The 21255-nt window shown below is 47.3% G+C and overlaps 3 protein-coding genes across 3 annotated transcripts; 1 reads left to right on the forward strand and 2 right to left on the reverse strand.

Moving 5' to 3' along the window:
• Nucleotides 1-473: 473 nt before the first annotated feature.
• On the forward strand, nucleotides 474-8767 carry I302_106678 (uncharacterized protein; the record flags this gene model as incomplete). The annotated part of the gene is made up of 12 exons (XM_065870316.1): nucleotides 474-1721; nucleotides 1846-2726; nucleotides 2783-4997; nucleotides 5052-5218; nucleotides 5274-5332; nucleotides 5387-5846; nucleotides 5902-7245; nucleotides 7316-7602; nucleotides 7656-7826; nucleotides 7888-8395; nucleotides 8478-8566; nucleotides 8637-8767. The coding sequence occupies 12 exons, from the start codon at nucleotides 474-476 to the stop codon at nucleotides 8765-8767; spliced, it is 7560 nt and encodes a 2519-aa protein (XP_065726388.1).
• A 256-nt stretch (nucleotides 8768-9023) lies between these two features.
• I302_106679 (uncharacterized protein) lies at nucleotides 9024-17330 on the reverse strand (the record flags this gene model as incomplete). Its single annotated transcript, XM_065870317.1, has 27 exons — nucleotides 9024-9061; nucleotides 9121-9188; nucleotides 9255-9609; nucleotides 9672-9829; nucleotides 9900-10225; nucleotides 10288-10370; nucleotides 10436-10533; nucleotides 10603-10710; nucleotides 10767-10796; nucleotides 10860-11039; nucleotides 11111-11434; nucleotides 11497-11727; nucleotides 11837-12196; nucleotides 12293-12991; nucleotides 13041-13198; nucleotides 13252-13476; nucleotides 13535-13572; nucleotides 13625-13700; nucleotides 13770-13895; nucleotides 13952-14032; nucleotides 14104-14354; nucleotides 14463-14641; nucleotides 14724-14907; nucleotides 15000-15084; nucleotides 15155-15986; nucleotides 16075-16227; nucleotides 16387-17330. The coding sequence occupies 27 exons, from the start codon at nucleotides 17328-17330 to the stop codon at nucleotides 9024-9026; spliced, it is 6390 nt and encodes a 2129-aa protein (XP_065726389.1).
• Nucleotides 17331-17901: 571 nt separating this feature from the next.
• On the reverse strand, nucleotides 17902-21103 carry I302_106680 (uncharacterized protein; the record flags this gene model as incomplete). Its single annotated transcript, XM_019192670.1, has 5 exons — nucleotides 17902-19566; nucleotides 19643-19756; nucleotides 19861-20236; nucleotides 20413-20481; nucleotides 20625-21103. 5 exons carry the CDS (start codon nucleotides 21101-21103, stop codon nucleotides 17902-17904), a joined length of 2703 nt encoding a protein of 900 aa, XP_019045667.1.
• Nucleotides 21104-21255: the final 152 nt, after the last annotated feature.

Consider the following 21255-nt stretch of genomic DNA (forward strand, 5'->3'; position numbering starts at 1 on the left):
ATGAGATTGAGATAGAGAGATACCTTGTATAGTCACGTGTATCTCGAGTCGGTTGTATTTAGAATGGCGTATAGTCGCCTTATCCTAGACATGCAGTCAGTACTTTGATAGCTTATCGCTTTGTCTGAGGTTGTCTTCCTTGTGTTGCTGCTATCACGATTTGTTGCTGCCTCTTCGCCCCCTACGAGTATGAGCAGAAGCATTATTATCTGATTAAGATTATTAGGGTAACACGTGGTAGATTGTTATTGCGAGGTCAACGCGTTTCATCTGCGTATGAAAGTGATGATGATCAACGTTGTGACTATCCTCTCTCCCCAACACATAAATCCTGATTCTTGCATGATAAGCACTAACAACAACGACGAACCCATCAGCATGCTTCTCAAGATATAGTACACTACTCATCAACGTACAGAGGGGAAAGAACGGGAAGTGACAACTACAACAACCGGAGTTTGCACCTTTCCGAGATGTCATCCTCCCTCCAAATCGAGACTGCCAACCTGACCGTACCATCCAGTACGAAACCCTCTCCCTCGGTCGGACTCACAACCTTCCCCAATCCATTTGAAGATGAACCCGAACAAGGGATCTTACCCACCCTCCTGTCCAAGGTCAAACAGACTTTCACTTCCTCGTCATCTACGCCCACGCCTGGAGGAGGTAGTAGCGCAGCTGGGACGGGCAAAGACAAAGGATCACCTGTGGAAAGTACCTCTCAATCAGATGGAAAAGTGGGAGGAAAAGATGAGATTAGACCGAAACCACATCAGACGGAGGCTCAGGCTATAGCAGAGGCAGTGAGGAAAGGTGCCCAACAAGCCGCTTTGGCTGCGTCCTCTAGGATACAGGACCAGAATCAGAATGGTACGAGCACACAGAGTGGGAATGGGAGAAGACAATCATCTGGTCCTTCGACAAGTACCACTTCTATCCAGCCTATGACTTCCAACACCCCGTCCGTAGAGATCTCCAGACCAGTGGTGATTCAAGCTACCTCGCCAAGGAAATTACCCAGTAAATCCCTTCGACCGCCTCTCAGCACCGTAAATTCCGTGGGAAGTACCACCTCCTCTGTCCAAGCTCCTTCTATCCTATCTTCCTCACATAGCCAAGCACCTACAAACAGACGGATACAAGCTCCCAATGAGAGACAATGGAGACCCTCCCTGGCAGCTCCAGCTCAGGTCACCATCTCACCCGTGACCAGTGTGACAACAACCGTACAAGCTTCCACTTCCACATCGACCCCTGGTTCCAACACTAAGAGACCCCAAACACCAGATGCTTCTACTCCTTTTCCCTCCGGACCAGGATATATCAACCGCCATCGTTCCCACCACCACAATCACAATCCCTCTCTTGGAGGTCCTTCTTCCAGATCAGCAACCCCACTTCATCATCATGTCCACGTCAATTCCCTCTCAAACCCCGTCCAGAGGGTCCGACGAAGCTCCATAGCTACTCTTCCCGACTCGCCCAGCTCCATATCGATCTCGACGATGTTAGCTGCCAATGCGGAGTTATCGACCAACTTCAACTATGTCCCTGGGTTCCCGCTCAACCAGGACGACACGAGGTCAATTAGGAGCTTGGGCGGGTTCGTGAAGAAGCAGAATTCTGTTTCGAAGATTATTAGGAGGATTCGGGGGGAGGGATTGAGTAAACATTATTGGATGAGTGATGAGGCTTGTAAGGAGTGTTATGATTGCAAATCGGTGAGTGGGGTGTCTCTTTGAACTATGTGTTACTCCAGTTCTATGTAGAGAGGTGGATCTATCCATCTATCAGTCTCTGTCGATCTAGTATCTTAACAATACTGATACTCCTCTGCGCCTCTAGGTATTCACAGCATGGCGTCGAAAGCACCATTGCCGTATATGCGGTCAGATATTCTGTTCTCGTTGCGCATCAAATATCATCGGAGCCAGGAGGTTCGGTCAAGAAGGCGCAGTCAGAGTGTGTAACCTCTGCCTCAAGATCATGGAAGAATACCGAGACGACGATGAAGACGATCGAAGATCAATCAACTCAGTCTCCACTTCCGTCCATCGATTCCCAAGTATATCTGATCGAGCATTCCTGGACGCAGCAATATCACCAGAAGTCCCTTATGCCAAGTCTCCCTTCGCAGCAAGTCAACTGTTCACGAGTCATCCGAACGACTCTCTGACTGCCATTGACGAAACTTCCGTTCCAACCAGGTGGGGAGGAGAACAAGATCTAGACAGACCGTACACGCCGGTGGAGATGGGTGGAGGGTCCCAACTATCCGATTCTGAAGATGCGCATATCTGGACCACTAGTCGACCTCAGACTGCTGCGCCGTTCAGAAGACCGATGGAAGATGAACAGAAAAGTGATCATGTTCCCGATGATGATCTTCAGAACGAACAGGAGACATCTCAGCCGCAGTCCGGCCCCAGCAGCCCAGAAGCTATACCCAGTGGTACCCAGAGTAGAGCAGAACCAGTTAGTAAGAAAGGTAGTATGGGTCCGCCAGCTTTACCTATCCCACCAAGAGTTGAGTTTCCCAGAACGGATACGATGTCAACGGATGGTGCCCTGGAGAACAGAGTGCCGCTTACTAGAATGGATTCGAACATGCCGTTAATAGGGTTGAGAACTAGGTTGAGCTCTAGAGCTAGTCAAGGTGGTTTGACTGCATTGCTGGATTCGGAGAAGTCTGAAGGGTTATGGAGAGCTAGATCTCATTCATTCGCGTAAGTTAGCTAACTGGTGCGTTTCTCGCAATGCAGCTGACAAGTTGCCCTCGCAGTCAGCGTCCTGAACTCCTTTCTGGAGCCAGCTTGAACCACTTTCATCTCATGCTCCAGCAGGCCATCGCTCGTGCCGATCTACCTCATCCTCAGCAATGGCATCGAACCCTCAGCAATCTACTGTTGAAAGTGTCCACAAACCTACAACCCAACGTCAAAGCGGGGGATGATATCGATGTCCGAGCATATGTGAAAATAAAGAAAGTCCCTGGTGGAAAAATCAGCGATTCTGAATATGTGGACGGGATAGTGATAAGCAAGAACGTAGCTCACAAAGCCATGCCTCGTCGATTGGTCAATCCTAGGATCATGGTTGTCACTTTTCCCTTGGACTATCATAGGGTAGAAAATCAATTCATGTCTTTGGATCCTATCTTAGCTCAGGAGAAAGATTACCTTCGACTGTTGACAAAGCGAATAATAGATGTGAGACCCCATATCGTGCTTGTCCAGCCATCCGCCTCGAGAATTGCATTAGAATACCTATTAGAAGCGAATATAGCTGTTGCTAGAAGCGTCAAAGTATCTGCTATTCACCAAGTGGCGAGATGCACTCAAGCTGACGTGGTCGCTTCCATGGATCGTCTTGCTCTAGAACCTAGACTAGGAAGATGTGCGGAGTTTAGAATACAGTCGTTTGAGCATGAACTCATTCCTGGGAGGAGAAAGACTTTGATGCGTTTTGAAGGTGGTCACAGGGATTATGGATGTACCATCATCCTTCGAGGAGGCGACTTGGAAACGTTGAGAAAAGTCAAAGTGGTCACGGATTTCATGGCTCTGGTAGTCTATCACTTGAAAAACGAAATTATCCTCTACAATGACGAACACAATATCTTTCCACCTCATGCGCCCTTGTCAACCGAATATCAGGAGCTTCTGGAAGTCCTTAACGAAGAAGGACCGGTATCTCATGGAAAGTCGGAATCTACTGCCACGATCATACAGATCACTGATGTCGACGAGAACGGTGAACCTGTCACGCCAAAACCCGCTGAAACCGATGATGATGAAGATGAAAAGCAAGTTGAACGTAGAGAAGCCTTGCAAACTACGAGGCAAATCGCTCAGTCGCTTCAGCCCTACCTCATGACTGTCCTTTCGGCTTCTGCTGCTATACGATTCCCTCCTCCCGCAACACTTGCAAAGATGGCGGAACTCGACAGAGCATTAGCGAACCTACGACAAAGCATCGATGACGAAGAAGCCGCTCAGATCCTTCAGGAAGAAACCAAGGTAGTAGAATCGACAAAATCTCCTGAACCTATCACAGAATCAGGTTCATCGTCCACTTCTCTTTCCACTTCCATGGTAGATACCGCCGAATCGACCACAACCGAGGTCTCAAGTAGTGCAGCTATGAGTGCCATTCCTGTCACCACTGCTCCAATGAAAGAGGCCACCCGAGATCCATATCGTGTATTGCGCAAACCCGAAGAGGTCGCTCGAGAAAGTGCATTGGCGCAAATCGAACATCATCACTTCGAACAGCTGAAACTGTGGCAATGGTACACTCGCCGATTTACTGATCCCCTCCGAGCCGAAGATTACCAAGGGATCGTATATCTCTATTCGTTGGGATGTGAAGGTACCGATAAGCCTTGTGTAGAACCTTTGCTTCAGACAATCAATTTCTACCAAGCGGGTGATCGTACACTTGGTCAGTTCCTTGAAGAACTAGCTCTCAACGCTGCTCAACGATGTACCAGTAAAACATGTGAGAGATTGTTGCTATTCCACTTCCATCTACTGGTACATGGTGAAAGGAGATTACAAATCGCTATGGATCAATTCCCTTGCCCGTCCCCAGGACACGAGGATCAAATTATAACATGGTCGTATTGCAGACTATGCGCTACACCATCACCTACAACGATATTAAGAGAAGAGACTTGGAAGATGTCCTGGGGAGCATATCTGGAACATTGTTTCTACCCTCCCGAGACTCGCGCAGGATTCACATGTCCTCATGATGCCTTCAGAGACCAAATTAGATATTTCGCACATCGGAACCTGGCAATTAGGATACACAACGAACCGGTCGATATATACGAGCCATTACGACCATCAATCACTCTACAGGTCAAAGCTGAAACTAAGGTAGTGCTGAAGAATCAGGAGTATGAAAGTGCTTTACATAAGAATACGGCCTTCTTCGATTCGGTGTTGTTCAGGCTGAGAAGCTTTGATACGGATATTTGTCCGCCTGAAAAAGTGAGTAATTAGTATGGTGAATTGACACGAGCTGACACTGAATTTGGGGAATAGATTGGATCGCTTAAAATAGCTCTGGAGAATATGTTATCCAGAGCCGTAGCTGATCGGGAGGAAATGGTCAATCTATTGAATAGAACTTACAAGCTTACACCGATGACGGATGTTCTGGCGCTGAACATGGTACTGAGGACTTTGCAGGACAAGGTGGTTCAATGGGAGTGAGTTGCCTGTCGCTATTCTTCGGAACATGGGTCGAGCTGACTTTGACGTTAGCTCTGATTTTGCCGAGATTGAGAAGTCTTTTATGCCTTCTGAGAAAGACTTGAGACGAAGTGGGTAGTCTGTCTGATGAAATCCTGCGCGGGACTGATGAAGACATACCCTAGTGACTGCGACTCATCTGAAACGACTTTTCGCGAATCAAGATGTCTTTAATTCTCTAGATCGAAACGTAGCTAGTCTGACTGTATCCGAAGCAGATGAGAAGGAAGGGAAAGAAGACATTTCTTCTGAGTCGACCCCTGCGCCTAGTGAACCAGCTACACCGGGCTTGGAGTCAACCGACGCGGGCAATGCTAGTGGTATATCGGCCGCACCATCTGTTCTGGACCTGAACAGTGACAACAATACACCCATGGCCGGAGTCATTCGAGAAGAGCCTAATCCCTTATCTCAGCCGCCGACGCCAGGTGGAGAAAGGGAGTATGATAGTGATTCTACTATATCAGCGATCAGGCGTGATTCGCCAGGAAGGAGTCCTCTGAGATTAGCGGAGTCGAGTGGGTTGGATAGTGATACACATCAATTCGTATCTCGTTTACCTCGCCGATCTAGACCTGCACCAAGGTAAGTGTCTTGTCTACGTCATTGAGAACGGAGGTGCTGATACGCCATGACATAGTATTGCCGACCTTGTTCAACGCTTCAACGATGCCACAACGCTCCAACCGTATGAGAATGTAGAAGAGCCCGAACGCCCCGGGTCTTCATCATCGATCCGTCGCAAAGCCCGTAGAAGTCCTCACCCAGAGATATCAGATAGCGACCATAGTCCTAAGACAAGACCGCGAATGCGAAGAGGCAGGACCGAACAACCCCCTGTTCGGTACAGGGAAGTGGGTGGTAAACCTGGTGGTCTGCTATCGGACGGTGATCGGAGTTACGCTACCAACGCTTCTCGTATCCCTTCGACTTATAGTAGGAACAAGTCCCTTGCTGGACCTTCGTCTGATCATCTCCGACCTGGATTGAGATCCAGGACCCCTTCATACACTGGCAGAATCTCCCCTCGATCACCTAGATCTGCTCGAGTATCACCTGAAAGACCGCCAAGATCAAGTATCGAGCCATCATCATCTGGCCAACAGCCTGTTACAACCCAACCTGAATCGAAACCACGCATGACAGGTAAAGGTAAATCCCCAAGACCGCCCGAGCCATCTTCAGGTCGAACATCCCCAAGTCTCATTCGTACCGCTGCTAGACGTACTCTCGCTAGCTCATCACGTGTCACCTCCATCGCAAGGCATTTCGACCGATTATCACGAGAAGCTGAGCGAGAACGTCAGAAGCGGATCTCCATGGTCAGAGGCAAACGAGCTAGACCCGTCGGCGTTACCAAAGCGAAAGTTCAGGTATTTGATAATCTCCGAGACGCATTTAGAGACGAGTTCGATACCGACTCTTCCGAGGCAGATAACGAAGAGGATGAATTGGGTAGTGACGACGATGCCGAGTCGGGTGGAGAGGTCGATGAAGATGGTCAGCCCAAACAGCGTAGAAAGTCTTCGCCTACTAAAACTAGATCAAGGAAGAACTCCCCTATCAAAGCTACCACACCCCTTGAACCTATTCCCGTGAAACCTTCGCCTTCCACCGAATCTATTCCTCAGGAAGATGCCAAGACAGACGAAATTCCCATTTCAGCATCTGGAGCCTCGCTGGCCACTCAATCGATTCTGAGCGATACGAGATCAGAAATGTCGTTCACCGATAGACTTCAGATTGAATTACCAAGCTTCGAAACTAGTGCTCCGCTACCTAGTCATCCGGTCACTCCTCAGTTGTCGATCGATACGGCCGATGAGCTGCCGAAAGGCCCTCAGCATCCTACGATGTCGCAGATGTCTCAGATGTCGGAGAGCGAATTGAGTTCTGGTGGTGTGGAGAGATCAAGTATATTGAAGACTCTAACTGGTCTATGGGCGTTCAGGGCTGGTGATTTTACACCGCTTGAGTATCCCTTGTGAGTGTTCGCCGCACCTACCCGGTTAAATTGCATAGTTAACAGAACACTGATTGTCTGCGGTGCTTAGATCCGCATCCGAGCATCTATTTGCCGATTCAAGAGTCATTATTAGAGAAAATGAACCTACAAGTATCATTGCCTTTACCCTCAGCTCAAAGACATATAGAGATAAGATGAGAGCTGAGGCGAACCAATCCAAGACCGGTGGTGGTAATGGTAAAACCGAAGCGTTTATGCCTGATGAACATCACCATGGGAATGACAGAGCATCTACTTGGGATATTGTCTCGATGGACGAGGCTATGGATAATGATGGTGATTTGAGGCGAGAAGGTGGAACTCATCTGAAATATGGTCAGTCTGTCGGTCCTGCTGCTAGATTTGAGCTAACGTACACTATCTCGCAGATTTCGAATCTGGTGCTTCCACCATCTTCTGTAGGATCTTCTTTGCCGAACAGTTCGCTGCGCTCCGTTCCGCATGTCAATGCGAAGATAGCTTTGTGGAATCCTTAGCTAGATGTGTTCAATTCGACGCATCGGGCGGGAAATCCGGATCAGCATTTTTGAAGACCAAAGGTGAGCTAGCTGTAAGGGGATATGTATACCTTTGAGCCTAGCTGATACATTGGTCTTACAGATGATCGATTCATTGCCAAGGAGATCTCTCGATTGGAAATGGACGCATTGACCAAATTCGCACCAGCATATTTCGAATACACCCGAAAAGCCTTTCAAGGTCAACGACCAACAGTCCTAGCTAAGATATACGGGTTTTTCAAGATTGGATATCGCAATGCCATCACTGGAAGATATATGCGTATGAACGTGTTAGTCATGGAAAATCTATTCTACGAAAGGCGATTCTCCAAGATCTACGACTTGAAGGGAAGTACGAGAAATAGGTTGATCCAAGCTACCGGACGGGTTAATGAGGTTCTTTTGGATGAGAACCTCATGGAGATTGTGTATAAACATCCTCTATACCTTCGAGATCACTCTAAGAGGATATTACGAACGGCATTGTTCAACGATACGCTGTTCCTGTCAAATCTGAACGTCATGGATTATTCGCTTGTGGTGGGTGTGGATTCGGAAAGACATGAATTGGTAGTTGGGATTGTCGATTATATTCGGACTTTTACTTGGTAAGTTCAGCTACCTCTACACATGCTTCCTACCTATATCATGGACGTATGACAAAGCTGATTCATTGGTTCACCGATGTAGGGACAAAAAGCTGGAATCTTGGGTTAAAGATTCGGCCTTCTTAGGTGGAGCAGGTAAAGGTGAACCTACCATTGTTACTCCTAAACAATGTAAGTTAGCTGCGTCGTCAATTGCTACCTCGCAGTCAGGGCACTTGTAGCTAATGTGATGCTTGGGTAGATAAAATACGATTCCGAACAGCAATGGAAAGGTTCTATTTCCCCTCTGTGCCTGATCGATGGACCAAAGTTGGTATGGAGGAAATCCCGATTGAAGAAGATGGTCAATCTATTATAAACAATAACAACTAGGTGTCAACTTGGATTAAAAGGTGCCGACTGCCTTCGCTTGATAGATGAATCGTTATTTCTTTCATGACGGATCATGCTTTGTACTATATCAATACACGTTTGTACTGTACATATATACATAGAACATACCCTGTTGTGCCAATTGGAAATGAATTTAATGATAATGAATGTCCTATCACATCTATATATATCCTATGTACATCACATCGTTCAAAAGTGTTTTGTCATTATTCATGCAGTATTATACGGTCATTATCTATGTTTCTTCTTTATCAACTGCTTCTCGCATCATATCTGGTTTTGTCAATTATCATTAGCTTATGTCCCTTATTCAATGAGAAACGATGACTCACCTCCCCAAACAGACGTCGCCATCGAATCAAAGTAATCATCCACAATCACCTCTTCAGTCGGAGATTCACTATCACAGCGAATTGATCAACACATTTCAAGTAAATTGTGGTGTAGTGAAGTAAAGTAGACTTACCGTCTATAATGAGCGTCCTCAGATGATAACATACTTCCATTGGAAGTTTGTCTACCCAGCGACGGCCGACTCTGGTGCGTTGGTCGATTCCCGGTGGTACTGCTCACTGACAGCGCAGGGGAATGACGGCTCATGGAATTATTGTTGTTGAATGATACATCAGGAGAGAGGGGATGAGAACCTGTACCAGTCCCTCCACCGAGTATGTCAGGCGAGGGAGAGGGACTTGACGTGCGAGATTGGGGTGGCGAAGGTATCGTATCTCTCTCTCGGGGGAGATTGTGGAACGGGTTACGATCTGGATCTTCGAGTGGAGGGGTCGCTGGCATAGGCTCGAGAACGATGGCGGGGATACCTAGCGTGAATGGTGATGTTAGCTGTCCTGATCGTCATCTGGTTAGGATTCCGGTAGCGCACCTTCTGCCTCTGCATTTAGGGTGCGTCGCCTCTCATCTCGAGAAGCTAAAAACCTCCTTCTCCAATATATAGTCCTAAGTAGACCTCGCACTCTATCCAGATTGACCAGATCAGTCACTCGTTCAGTCTTGGCCCGTCGTACGAGCAGATCATCCAGCCTATACAAGACCACATCTACATCAGCAAACTGTCGAGGATTAGCAGTGTTATAGGTGAAGGGACACTGACTGCAAAGCCTTCTCATCATCAATCAACTTGTAATGCGCCAACATCATCAACATCGAAGTAAAGCTGATTCCTCTCCCATTCTCTTCCGATATCTTCGCTTCGCTATATAGTCGAGAAAACAATAATCTTCTCTCTCTTACTTGGCGATAATCGATATGAGCGATTTGGTCTTCTACCCTTCTTATGTCTACGGCTCGTCTTACACCAGTGGCTACAAAGAGCTTCCCCGAAGCATTATCGATAGGATCCGGTAGGGCATTGCGGATCATGTTGGGTATACTGTACTCGATAGGATAGGTACGGACTTCGAACACTCCGGTAAGTCGCTGGACAGGGTGAGCTGTCAGTCACGGCCTAAGGACTTTCCCACAACAGAGTACCAACGTACCGAGAAGAACCGTACGAAATCCTTCCGTTTGATATACCCCGTACGTTGCGTATCGAATTCAGCCCACAATCGTTTGAAGGCACCTATACAAACACGTATCAGCATGGTGTATTGATGTATGCTGTGACAGGCTTCCTGAATGACTAACGCATCTCTGCTCTGTTCAGCGAAGAACCACCAGGCATTTGATAAACATATGCAAAACTCTCGACCACCACACCAGTAAACATATTCAAAAAGATATACCTATTTCATTGCATATCGATCGTTAGTTGTGACAGTCAGGCTCACATCCCTGAGATACCTTCAACTCACATCGAAACAATGTTCCAGCTAATGAAGAGAGTATAAGCTCCGGGTGCACTACCACAATCCGATTCCAGGAAATTGCTGTTCTCCGTACATCGTGGTGGAGATATGGTGCTGAGGGTATCTTATCAGCTTGAATAAATCGAGTTCAAGGTAAAAGCTGAGCTCACTAGTCATGCATGTATCCATTCCATCCCTCGCTATGGTCATGGATCGAACGTCAGATTTATAACCCTACGAAGAATGATCTCACCTCAACTCACCCAGTAGACATGAACGCCAACATGATCAAAGCATTTCCAAACGAGTAGTAATTCTGGAATCTCGTTCCAGCATTATTACCCATCTTAGTCAAGCCGAATACTTCTAGGTACATTATAGCGAACCATATGAAGAGCGTGGCCCAGAGGAGGAACAGATTCCCAATAGCTGGTAGACTTGCGCTATCGACAAGATAAGAATGATCAGCTCTACGTGATGAGAAGTGGTTATCCAGCTGAAATATCTTACTCACACTGAAGTCTTGAACAGCTGGTTCAGAGAGCTAATACGTTGTACCAATTTAAGCGAGATGGATACCAAGAACAACTTCTGCAATTGGATGTTCACTTGGTTTCCTGGTAATCCAGCACTGGCAGCCTGTAATGCCGGAATGGTGGTTGCGAAACTTCCGGTAATGACGATGACGTCGAAGATATTCCATCCATTTGCTCTGAATGACCTTAGACCCAATCCGTAGAATCGTATGAGGAGATCAATGGCGTATAAAACAGTGAGGCAGAGGAAGATGATATCAAATTGAACTTCGTTGAGGATATTTTCCGAGAAATCTTGCATCCTGTGGAGTAAACGATGTCAATATCAGCTAATCGGTTCTTGTGAGGGGGATCGCTAGCTTACATCAACAGTAAAATATGAAGATAATATATCCAAGTGAAGCTGACCGCCCAGAATCCATCTTTCGTGGTAGCTCTATCATAGCACCATGCTCTAAGCGGCAATGTCGGACGACCTTTAGGCAATTGTGAAGGTGTTTGAGCTTTGATGAATTTTGACAGATCGACCCATTGTCGTTGCTCAGTCGTGAGTAAGGCATTACCAGAACGGGTACTGAAGTTCTGGATGATGATACTGCATACATGGACGGGTGTCAGCATGGTCCATCTATCTTCGCAGGGAAGGGCAGGGTATACGATCAAGATAGGGTGGGTGTATATGCCATAGAAGTAGGCCCACTCACCTGACGAAAAGCGTCAAGATAATGACCCCTCCAAAAAGATTAAAAATCAACATGAAAATCGCATTCCACTGCGAAGCCATATTTTGAGGTTGCAGATCCCTCCCTTCGATGTTCATAAGCGACGCCATGACGTCTATCCAACCTTCCAGCGAGACACTTTCGAACAAGATCAGGATCGATTCTCGGAAAGAATCGAAGGACCATTTCGATGCATCTAATGCGGGGTTGGCCCAGACTCGTGGAACGAGGTATGTGATGGAATCGTCGATTGATGATGCGGAGTATTCGTTAATACAGGTTGATTTGCCAGATACTGTATCATCGTTGCAGTAGTACAACAGTCCGGAGAAGATGTTCAGACTGTATGAGTTCAGTTTGGTCAGCTCCTACACCTATACTCGGGCCGTAATGTCCTGGGATATAGGTATACCTAGGAAGCCGAAACGCCTGACTCACCCCCAGACAGCAAACGGTATCAGATACAGCACCATCAATATCGACGCATCCAAAATCTTCAACGCTCCAGCAAACAACACCGCATGAAGCGTATCTCGCAACCTCGAAAAGAGGGTGATCAACCTGAGCGCTCTGAAACTCTTCAAAGCCCTTGTCACCCTACTCAAACCTCCGATAAAGATTAACGAGGTAGTAGTGTTGATCAACAGCGTAATGAGGATGATGAAGTCCAAGACGTTCCATAAAGACAGTAGATAGGCGTTGGGAGCAAACATGAATCCATCCGCGATGATTTTGATCCCCGCTTCAGCGATGAAGACAGTTCCAAGGGCCACTTCAGTAAGATCGAACCAAGTTCCTCTGATGTATCCATGTTGACCATAATATTTCCTCCGGTATGCTGGAGAAGCCACAGCGGCAACTACGATACTGGCCACTACCGCGCTGAAGACTATAGCTTTGACCACTAATTGAAGGATAGGATGGGCTGGTCTACCGAATATCCGATCTCCGTATGCTGGTTGAACACATGCTTGGCAGAATTTTCGAATTGGGTTGTTCTGGCGGAAGAGCCAGAGGGACTGGTCGAAACTTGGATGAGCAGCTATGAAGTCCGCTTGCTGATTGCGTCGTTCTCTTAGAGCGTCCATGTGCTCGTCGCTCGATGGACCAGCATTGAGCGGAGGTAAGAGGTCAGTCCTGAGGACGGATCAGCTCACAACTCAGTTCGAAGTTCCTCATCACTCACAGCCCTCGATCATCATCCAAGTCGTCGTCAAGATCTTCGAATTTAGGTGTAGTATGTCTTCGCAAGTTTCTCAGTGGGATAGGCGATTCCTCTTTGTCTCTGCCCAGCAGTCTCCTCATCGCACCTTTGGCGCCAGCTGTATTGCCCCAAGCTCCCATCTATATTTGGTCAGCTTTTCGCCCAAACGATGATCGGGCATTACGAAGCTTACATCGGAATTGGGTACACTCCCCACATCAGCTCCTATATTCTGCTTCAAAGGCAACACCAAATTAGGCGGTAAAGTACCGACTTTCACAGCATTATGTCGAGCAGACATCAATCTGTAAGGGTTCAATCGATCGATCCAACTGATATGTGCAGATTGAGGTTCCGCTCTTCGGATGAACGCTTCGACTTGCTGTTTACGTTTCTGCTCTTCTGCTACGGCGAAGTTCTGGAACGACGACTCACACATCAGCATCACGTTGTCTTCAGCAGTGACACCTACGTACCTCGTTGATTACAGCAATGAACAGTTGGACGAGAATGACTGCAAGATATATGTAAGCTCGGTCGACAAAGACATGATTGAGGGAGCTTACAGAAAGAGAACAGCATCCATCCGCAAAGGAAGATCGCTGAAATCCAATTTTGAGCGAATTGCCCTTCGGATCCCATCTACCAAAAAAATAGTCGCACAAATAAGCACGTCTTTCCCGCGATGATGAAGGAAGAACAAATGCTTACCACGTTATAAAGTACATCCGTCCAATTCTCAGAAGAGGAGATCTGATACATCCCCAAGAAAGCATTGAAGGTTTGTGAGAAATCGATGGGATTACCGTCGATATCACCTCGGAATAGTTGAAGGGCCTAAGTTCCGATTCAGTGAACATGCTACTGATAATCACCAAGAAAGAGACACTTACCATCAAAGCACTCAAGAAAATCATTAAGAAAAGAAATACAACCATATTCAATAATCCCGCAAAACTACCGAAGAAGGTATTCTGCGATCATACAACACGTCAAATCAGCTGAAGTCCTTTCAAAAGAAAAAAAAAGGAAGTACACAACTCACCAAAAGCGGTTTCATCCTTGGGAAAGCCAGAATGACTCTATACCACCTCAGCAGTTGGAAAACCGTTAACCACGGGTATATCCCTCCATTTGCTATTGCGGGGATCTGGATGATGGAGCATGCAACAGCTAAGAAGAGGTCGAAACAGTTTCGTCCACTTAGGAAGAAAGATCGCCAGTCTGGGAAATGGCCTGTTATGCGAATGATCATTTCCACGTCGAACGCGAGGGTAAAAGCGATTTCGAGGTTTTCTAGTTGGTAGACGGACGCTGTCAGCAACTGATTTTTCTTGCTTTGGTATCTTAATCATGTCTAGTGGACGACCGCCACCACAGATGATTAGGAAATATCAGACTTACTCAATAGCTCCAGCATCGAGTCAGAAGACGAGGAAGTCTTAGTCCCCTGAGTGACCATATCCGTCAAGATCAACAACACCCAAAAGATCTCTGTTCTTTCATATATCGTCAAAACCTTGTTGTGCATCTTCCGCTGTTTATTCTCTACTGCCCATTGGGGATCCGTTCCGAGCAAGCTCCTGTGACACCAAAGCGGTCTCAGCTCGACCCCATCGATCACAAAGAGCGATGTCCCATCAGACGATTAGAGATTGCACCCACTCGTCACCTCCAAAAGCACTTCGTTTCGTCTCAGCCCTAATATCCGAAAACGTATTGACAACTACAGCGACGAGTAAATTCAATAGCCAGAAATTCAGGACAATCACTCCAGCAAGGAAGTAAAATGCCGAGCTGAAGAAATCTGAATCCATCGCGCTATACATGACCGGTGCCCATGTATTGACTGATAGTGGTCGAAACTTCGGTCAGCATTTCTCAAACGCCTCGACATACATTGTTCGCTATACACGGAGGATATAAGGGCGCATTACTCACTTGAACAGATGATGATGACCTGAACGAGAGATTCAAAGATATTATCAAAGCTATTCACCCCGTTATTCGGATTATCATCGGTAGTCTATCCCCAAAGCCACCTCATCAGTCTAGGCATCATCAGAGAAAACAGTAAAGAGGCACAGAACACTCACTTTACAAACCTGTCCCAACGGGCATATATACCCTTTTGGACTGATACTGGACCGCGACCCATCCAAATCCAAATACGGGATATTCTGCAATGTCAACGGGTCAAGTGACCCACCACATTGATTCTCCAGTATAATCTCGTTGGTCGAATTGTTCGGATCCGCTAATACGCAGAACCTTCGAAAAGAACCTTTGAAAGACTGTACACCTATGATAGAGAATATCCCGGCAGCGAAGATGAGGAAATACGCCACGGTAATTAACATTGGTCCGGCCCGTTTCAGCGAATGTAGGATCGTGGTAGTACCGCTGGTAATCACCAATAACCTTCCTGCTCTAAGTACTGAGAGAGCTCTGAAGATGTAGATATGTCGATTGGCAGTGGCTTCGTACCCTGTTATAGCAAGGAAGAAAGTGATCCAATATGCGATAACAGCTATCATGTCGATACGATGCCATGAATGCCTCAAATACGGTCTACCTTGCAATGCTAAGTTTTTCTGCTTGGCGACGGCGCTTTGGAAGGGCGCTTCAGGTAAGATCGGTATGACTCTTTTGGGCTCTTCCTTGATTTTTGATATGGATATTGGTTGCCCACCATTATGATGGGCATGATGACTCCGCGAAGAGCCGTTCGGAATGGGGTCGTTGTGGAATCTCCATGCTGCTCGATGAGAGGTTTTCGATATTGACAAGTTTCTCTGCAAATTCACTCGGCCAACACGCCGCTGTACGGTAGGTATGACACCAGAGGGGGAGAATAGGAAATCACGGAAGGAGCGGTCAGGGTCGAGGAGAAGACCTGTTACTACTATACGAGCGAACATTTCGAGGCTGAACGACCAAACGTCAATCAGTTTAGAGTCTATCCAACTAAAAGGGTATGTGAGAGGGAGATCTCAGAAGGATACGATGGACTTACGTGAAGATACAGAACAAGACCAAGAGAACATAATCCGCCCAAGTCTGAAAATACCCATCATCCACCCTTGGTTCATTCTGGGCAGGAGCAGACTGAATGGCCAGTACGACGACGTTGGTAATGATCAGGATGAGGATAGCAGGCTCGGTGTAGCTGCGAGGTCACGCCACGATACTCAGCAATTGTTCGTTCCAAAGACCATTCTCTCAGGTCACACCTTGCGTTGTATTGGCGAGCGACAAGCCATAAATAACAAGTGGAAATGGAAGTTGTAATGGATGTAGTAATGGATGTGCAAGACAGCAGACTCACGGATACTTCATCAGCCCATTCATAGCCACCCTAACCCTCGACCTCTTACTAAACACCCCCAATGTCCTACCCCTCAATCCCATCTCTGGAGGTCTCGGATCAGGTCTCAACGTATTCGTATTCGTATTCGTATTCGTACCATCCGGAATTCTAATTCCCAATCCTATATTCTCCCTTCCCTCTCTCTTAGTATCCTGATCATCCTCACTTCCCAACCTCTGCACCCCATCTTCCTCCTTCCCTCTGTCAACTCCCATGATATTTACTACTCGGACACTGGCGGACCTGATAGTTTTACTTACCTTACGGAGCGTCGACGATCTAGCAAGACCATTAGAATCGTATGGTCTCTTCTTTCCCTTGCCAGGTGACTGTCCACTCCCACCTCCTAGGGGACTTCGTTTATTCTTCCTACCGGGGGAAGAACCGGAGCCGGGGTGATCGTATGTCTGTCCAGGTGTAAGGCGCGCTCTATCTTCATGGAACGATTCGATATCCGACCCCGAGTTGGAGGTGAGGGAAGTCTCACTTCCGTATTGCTTTGATCCGAATCCCCTTTCACTGTGAGGGGGAGGGGGCGATAGTGGTATATCTTCGTTGAGGTCTTCAGTAGACTGTAATGGATGTGTTCCGCCCCATAGTCCGCTATCCGACGTAGCATAGACTATATCCCTCTCCTCCGTCCTCGGATCTAACAAGTGTGTTCTGGACGGTGTGCCCAGCCCTAGCCCTGCAGTGGGCGGTTGAGGGTGCGAATTAGAGATGAACAAGTTGGTATCTTCTCTTGAGCGATTCCAAGATAATCTCCTGGATAATCCATCAGGCGAAGAGGGGGATGCGACGGGCGAAGGTGAGGATGAGCGTATGGCGGAGGAGGTGGAGATGGCGATGCTTCGATTGGTGGTGCGAGAGTCGTGTCGTGAGTGGGAATGCGAGGAGGTCATATCTTACTCCTTCACCTCTCTCGATAGGTAGAAGTGAAGGGGAGTGGAGGGGTAAAAGGTGAAGTAGGTGAAGGAAGCTAAGCCAAGCTAAGCTGAGATGTCGGTCCGTGAGATGGATCTCGGATCTGAATCCAAATGGAGCTTCTGATACAACCCTTATACAACCACTGAATGGATCTTCATCTTTCTTTCTTTCCTATCCGACTGATATCTGGGTGTATATGATGATTTCTGTTGATTGCGTGAAAATAAGTATGAAATGAAAGGAATAATAGATGATTTCTTCCTTTAAATGTCCTTGCGCAGAGTAACAAGCTTACACAGCTACGACTACACGTGCCTGACGCGACGCGATCGATAACGTACGGCGGTAGAGCGATGAGAGCATCGGACATGATTTGTATTCATATGTACAATATAATCAAGAACAAACTAAAGATCCTATGCACTGTCCGGATGATTCAAGTATGGTATGATACGATATGGCAATGTGTAAAGAAAGTAATGATCAATGAGGGAGTGAAGAAGGCAAATAATATAGTCGTATCAAGGTAAAAAGTCCGTTAAATCATCAACTAGCAAACTGTCTACTCGCCCTCTTCTTCCCATCCCTTTCTCTGTCCCTACTTGGTCCCGCCGTCGCACCAGCCGTAGCAGGGGGCGAGAGGACCACGCTCTTCCTCCATTCCTGCGCCTGCTTTATACCTTCCTCCCTTCCCTTTCCTTTCCCGCCCCCCACTCCAGGCTCAGCAGCGGCAGATTCCCTGTAGAATCGTTCACGTTCTTTCCTTTTCATCTCCTCCTTCTCCGCCTTCTTCTGCCTCTCCCATCTCATTCTGGCCTCTTCAATCTCAATCTCCCCTTTCATCTTCGCAGTGACCGGGTCTTGCAATCGAGATAATCTCTTTCGATGTCGTTCGGCAAGCTCATCATACGTCATGGCTCTTTGTCCCCCTGACATGTGCTGTGAGTGTCTATTACCACTGTGACCTCTGTGATCAGCCGCAGAACCGATAATGATGGGGGTACCAAGTCGATTCCCCCCATTGTTATTACCGGTACTTGGTCCAGCTAAGTAATCATGATAAGTCGAAGGTCTATCCAACCCTTCACTCCTCGTCCTCTGCATCTTATCCGCAGGATACGTCCCATTATTTTTACACCTCGAAGGATCAGACGGTCCAAAATCAGATACCCTAGGTTCCAACATACTGGTCGTTCGTTCTCTCCTATCGTACATTCCCATATTTAACGGTACAGACGAATAAGCCGAAGATCGATTAGGATAGTTCCTTTGTTGGTTTTGTTGTTCTTGATGATGAGAATCCGAAGAGGTTGGACTGAGCACTTTACGTTCAGCAAGGTATTTCTCCCATTCCGATTGAGGTGGGGGTGGTGCCGGAGCAGGTGGAGTTGAGTGAGTATGATCAGATCTATTAGACGACTTGAAATCTGCAAAATCGAGTATCCTACTACTAGTCGTCGAGAGATGTCTATCCCTACGATCGTTCTCGCCTGCTGCTGAGGCCGATCGGAAATCAGAAGAGAAATCCAAAAGCCTGCTACTTGTATTCGACAGGTGTCGTTCCCTCTTATCGCCGTTCGTACCAAGTGTGGGAGTAGGTGTAGTCCTTCCAAGCAGGTCGTTACTCATTATCGAAGGAGTGGGAGTAGAAGATTTTAACCTATTCAAAGATCCTCTGATATCTTCTCGTGCTTTCTTCACTTCGGCAAGTAATTTCATCTGTTGCTCCAATTCCGGATTATCCGCAGTAGGCGTAGCAGGCTCAGGACTACTCGATTTGAGCTCTTGTAATCCCACTAACATACTCTGAGGAGTCTCCAATCCAATAGTGGGTGACTTCATACCAAGCGGTTCGTAGTTCCCTGTATCCTTTTCTGTATCTCGTAGTAAGCTGAGGGTACTTGACGGTCTTCGATCTCGATCAGATTCGAATCCGAGTTGAGGTAGCAATACTGAATCTCTGGTAGCTCTCATAGCTTCACCGTTGAGACTGCCATATGGGTCGGTAGGTCCACTAGAACCGGGTCCAGAAGTAGGACTGGCATTACCATGTTTCTCTTCCCATTCGTTGAGCTCTGCTCCGACGTTCTTGAATCGCTCGGCAGCTTTTTCGATCTCTTCAGCTTCAATCTTGGCTTCTTCCTCTTCTCGCATCTTACGATATCGCTTGGTGAGGATGTTGAGCACACGGAATTGGATGGCAGCGCCGATCTGCAGTGCGATTGACAGTATCAATATAGTTACTAGAAGTAGGTTCAGAGGGTAGTACCCAAAGATATCAACTTACCACTACCATGGCAGCCAAAATGCCCAGTTCAATCATCATAGTCTGGGTCAAAGGATACTTGAACCCGTAGAGCTTAGGGAAGAGATCGTGAAAACCAAGATTATATACGAAGAACTATTCACCAACCCGAAAAAATCAGCTCTGTCCGAAAAGGAAAGGTATACCGCTAAAGAAAGAAGGAAGATAGGTAGAGCTCCGACAACAAAGAAGTCACTCACCTCCTTTAACCCCGCACGAGTATAACAGTCCACTCCCAATGTGAACGCCGTCGCCCCGATCCAAGCAGTAGAAACAAGCATCATCCACTCATTAGTCTGTTTAGGCAGAGATGCTACAAGCCCGCCAACAGCCAATCCACCGAGTAGGCCCCATCGACCAAGGACAGAGGTGATCAGTCCTCCTTGGCGAGTGGCAAGGAGGAACCATCCGAAGGTGAATCCTCCGATGGCTGAGACCCAGTATTTCGCGAATGTGTATAAGAATATTCCAGCCGCTCCACCGAAGAAGGCGGATATGATGCATGCTAAGAGGTAGAGGCCTCTTAGGGTGGTTGAGGGGGGATTAGGAGATGGGGGCTGAAGATTTGGCTCGACTCTGGGTAAGAGTTGGGAATGCAAGTCAGCAAATGATTTCGGGTCCTCGTAGTTACATTCGGGATGTGTGGGGGATATTCCTGTGGGAACCCAATCAGGCGAGAGATATGTGTCCTCCCCAAGTTGCATGATAGATCCAACATAATCACATACAATCAGATTGACTTGATCACTCACCCAAATCTCAGAACCATGACCAAAGTGAACAACATCATAGCGTACCCCGATGAAATCGCATTTGATGACCTATTCAAGCCATACCCTCAATCAGCCGATCGTTCCTCTTCATCTTCCCAAAGTGATCCGCACAGCCAGAACCACACGTTGTCCCCTCCCATTTTCCACTACTGATGAGACAGCGAGGAGACACGAAGCGACATAAGACCCACCATCGATTCTTCCCACCCAGCACCGCCACCGGAATCCCACTCAGAATCAACAATCCCCCCAGCACCCCAAAGGCAGGATCTATCTTGATACTAAATGGTATAAACCCATCCCCCTCCACCCACGGTTTGTCCTTCTCATTCCCATTGAACGGAATCGTCTCATTCGTATAATTTCCTCTCCAGATCGACTCGTTCACACTGGAATAATCACCCGCATTAAGTGTGAAGGTCAGAGCGAGGGTCGTAGCTGGTTGGAAGGAGGCGGAGAGGGTCGTGGTGGTAGGGTAGGTCGTGAGGGTCGTGGTGAAGGTCGTCATGTTCTGTGTTGGTGTTGCTGAGGAGGAAGAGGAGTTGGAAGAACGGGTGGACGATGAAGAGGAGTTGGATGAGTTGGATCGAGAGGCTGATGGGGAGGGTGAAGAGGGGTCTTGAGCGTATATGAGGGGCAGTGTGGCGAGGAGTAGGTTGATGAACCTCATGTTGAGAGGTTGCTATTGAGTCTAGTTGATCTTCGGTGGGATGTTTGATGTATGGGTGTGAGGTCTGTTGTAAGTGTGATAGAATGATACGTTGTGGAAAGAAGCAATGAAGGTATAACAAGAATGGGTAGTAGAGCGTAGAATCGTCCTGT

The sequence above is a fragment of the Kwoniella bestiolae genome, chromosome 5, assembly GCF_000512585.2.
Source record: "Kwoniella bestiolae CBS 10118 chromosome 5, complete sequence".
Classification (NCBI taxonomy): Eukaryota; Fungi; Basidiomycota; class Tremellomycetes; order Tremellales; family Cryptococcaceae; genus Kwoniella; species Kwoniella bestiolae.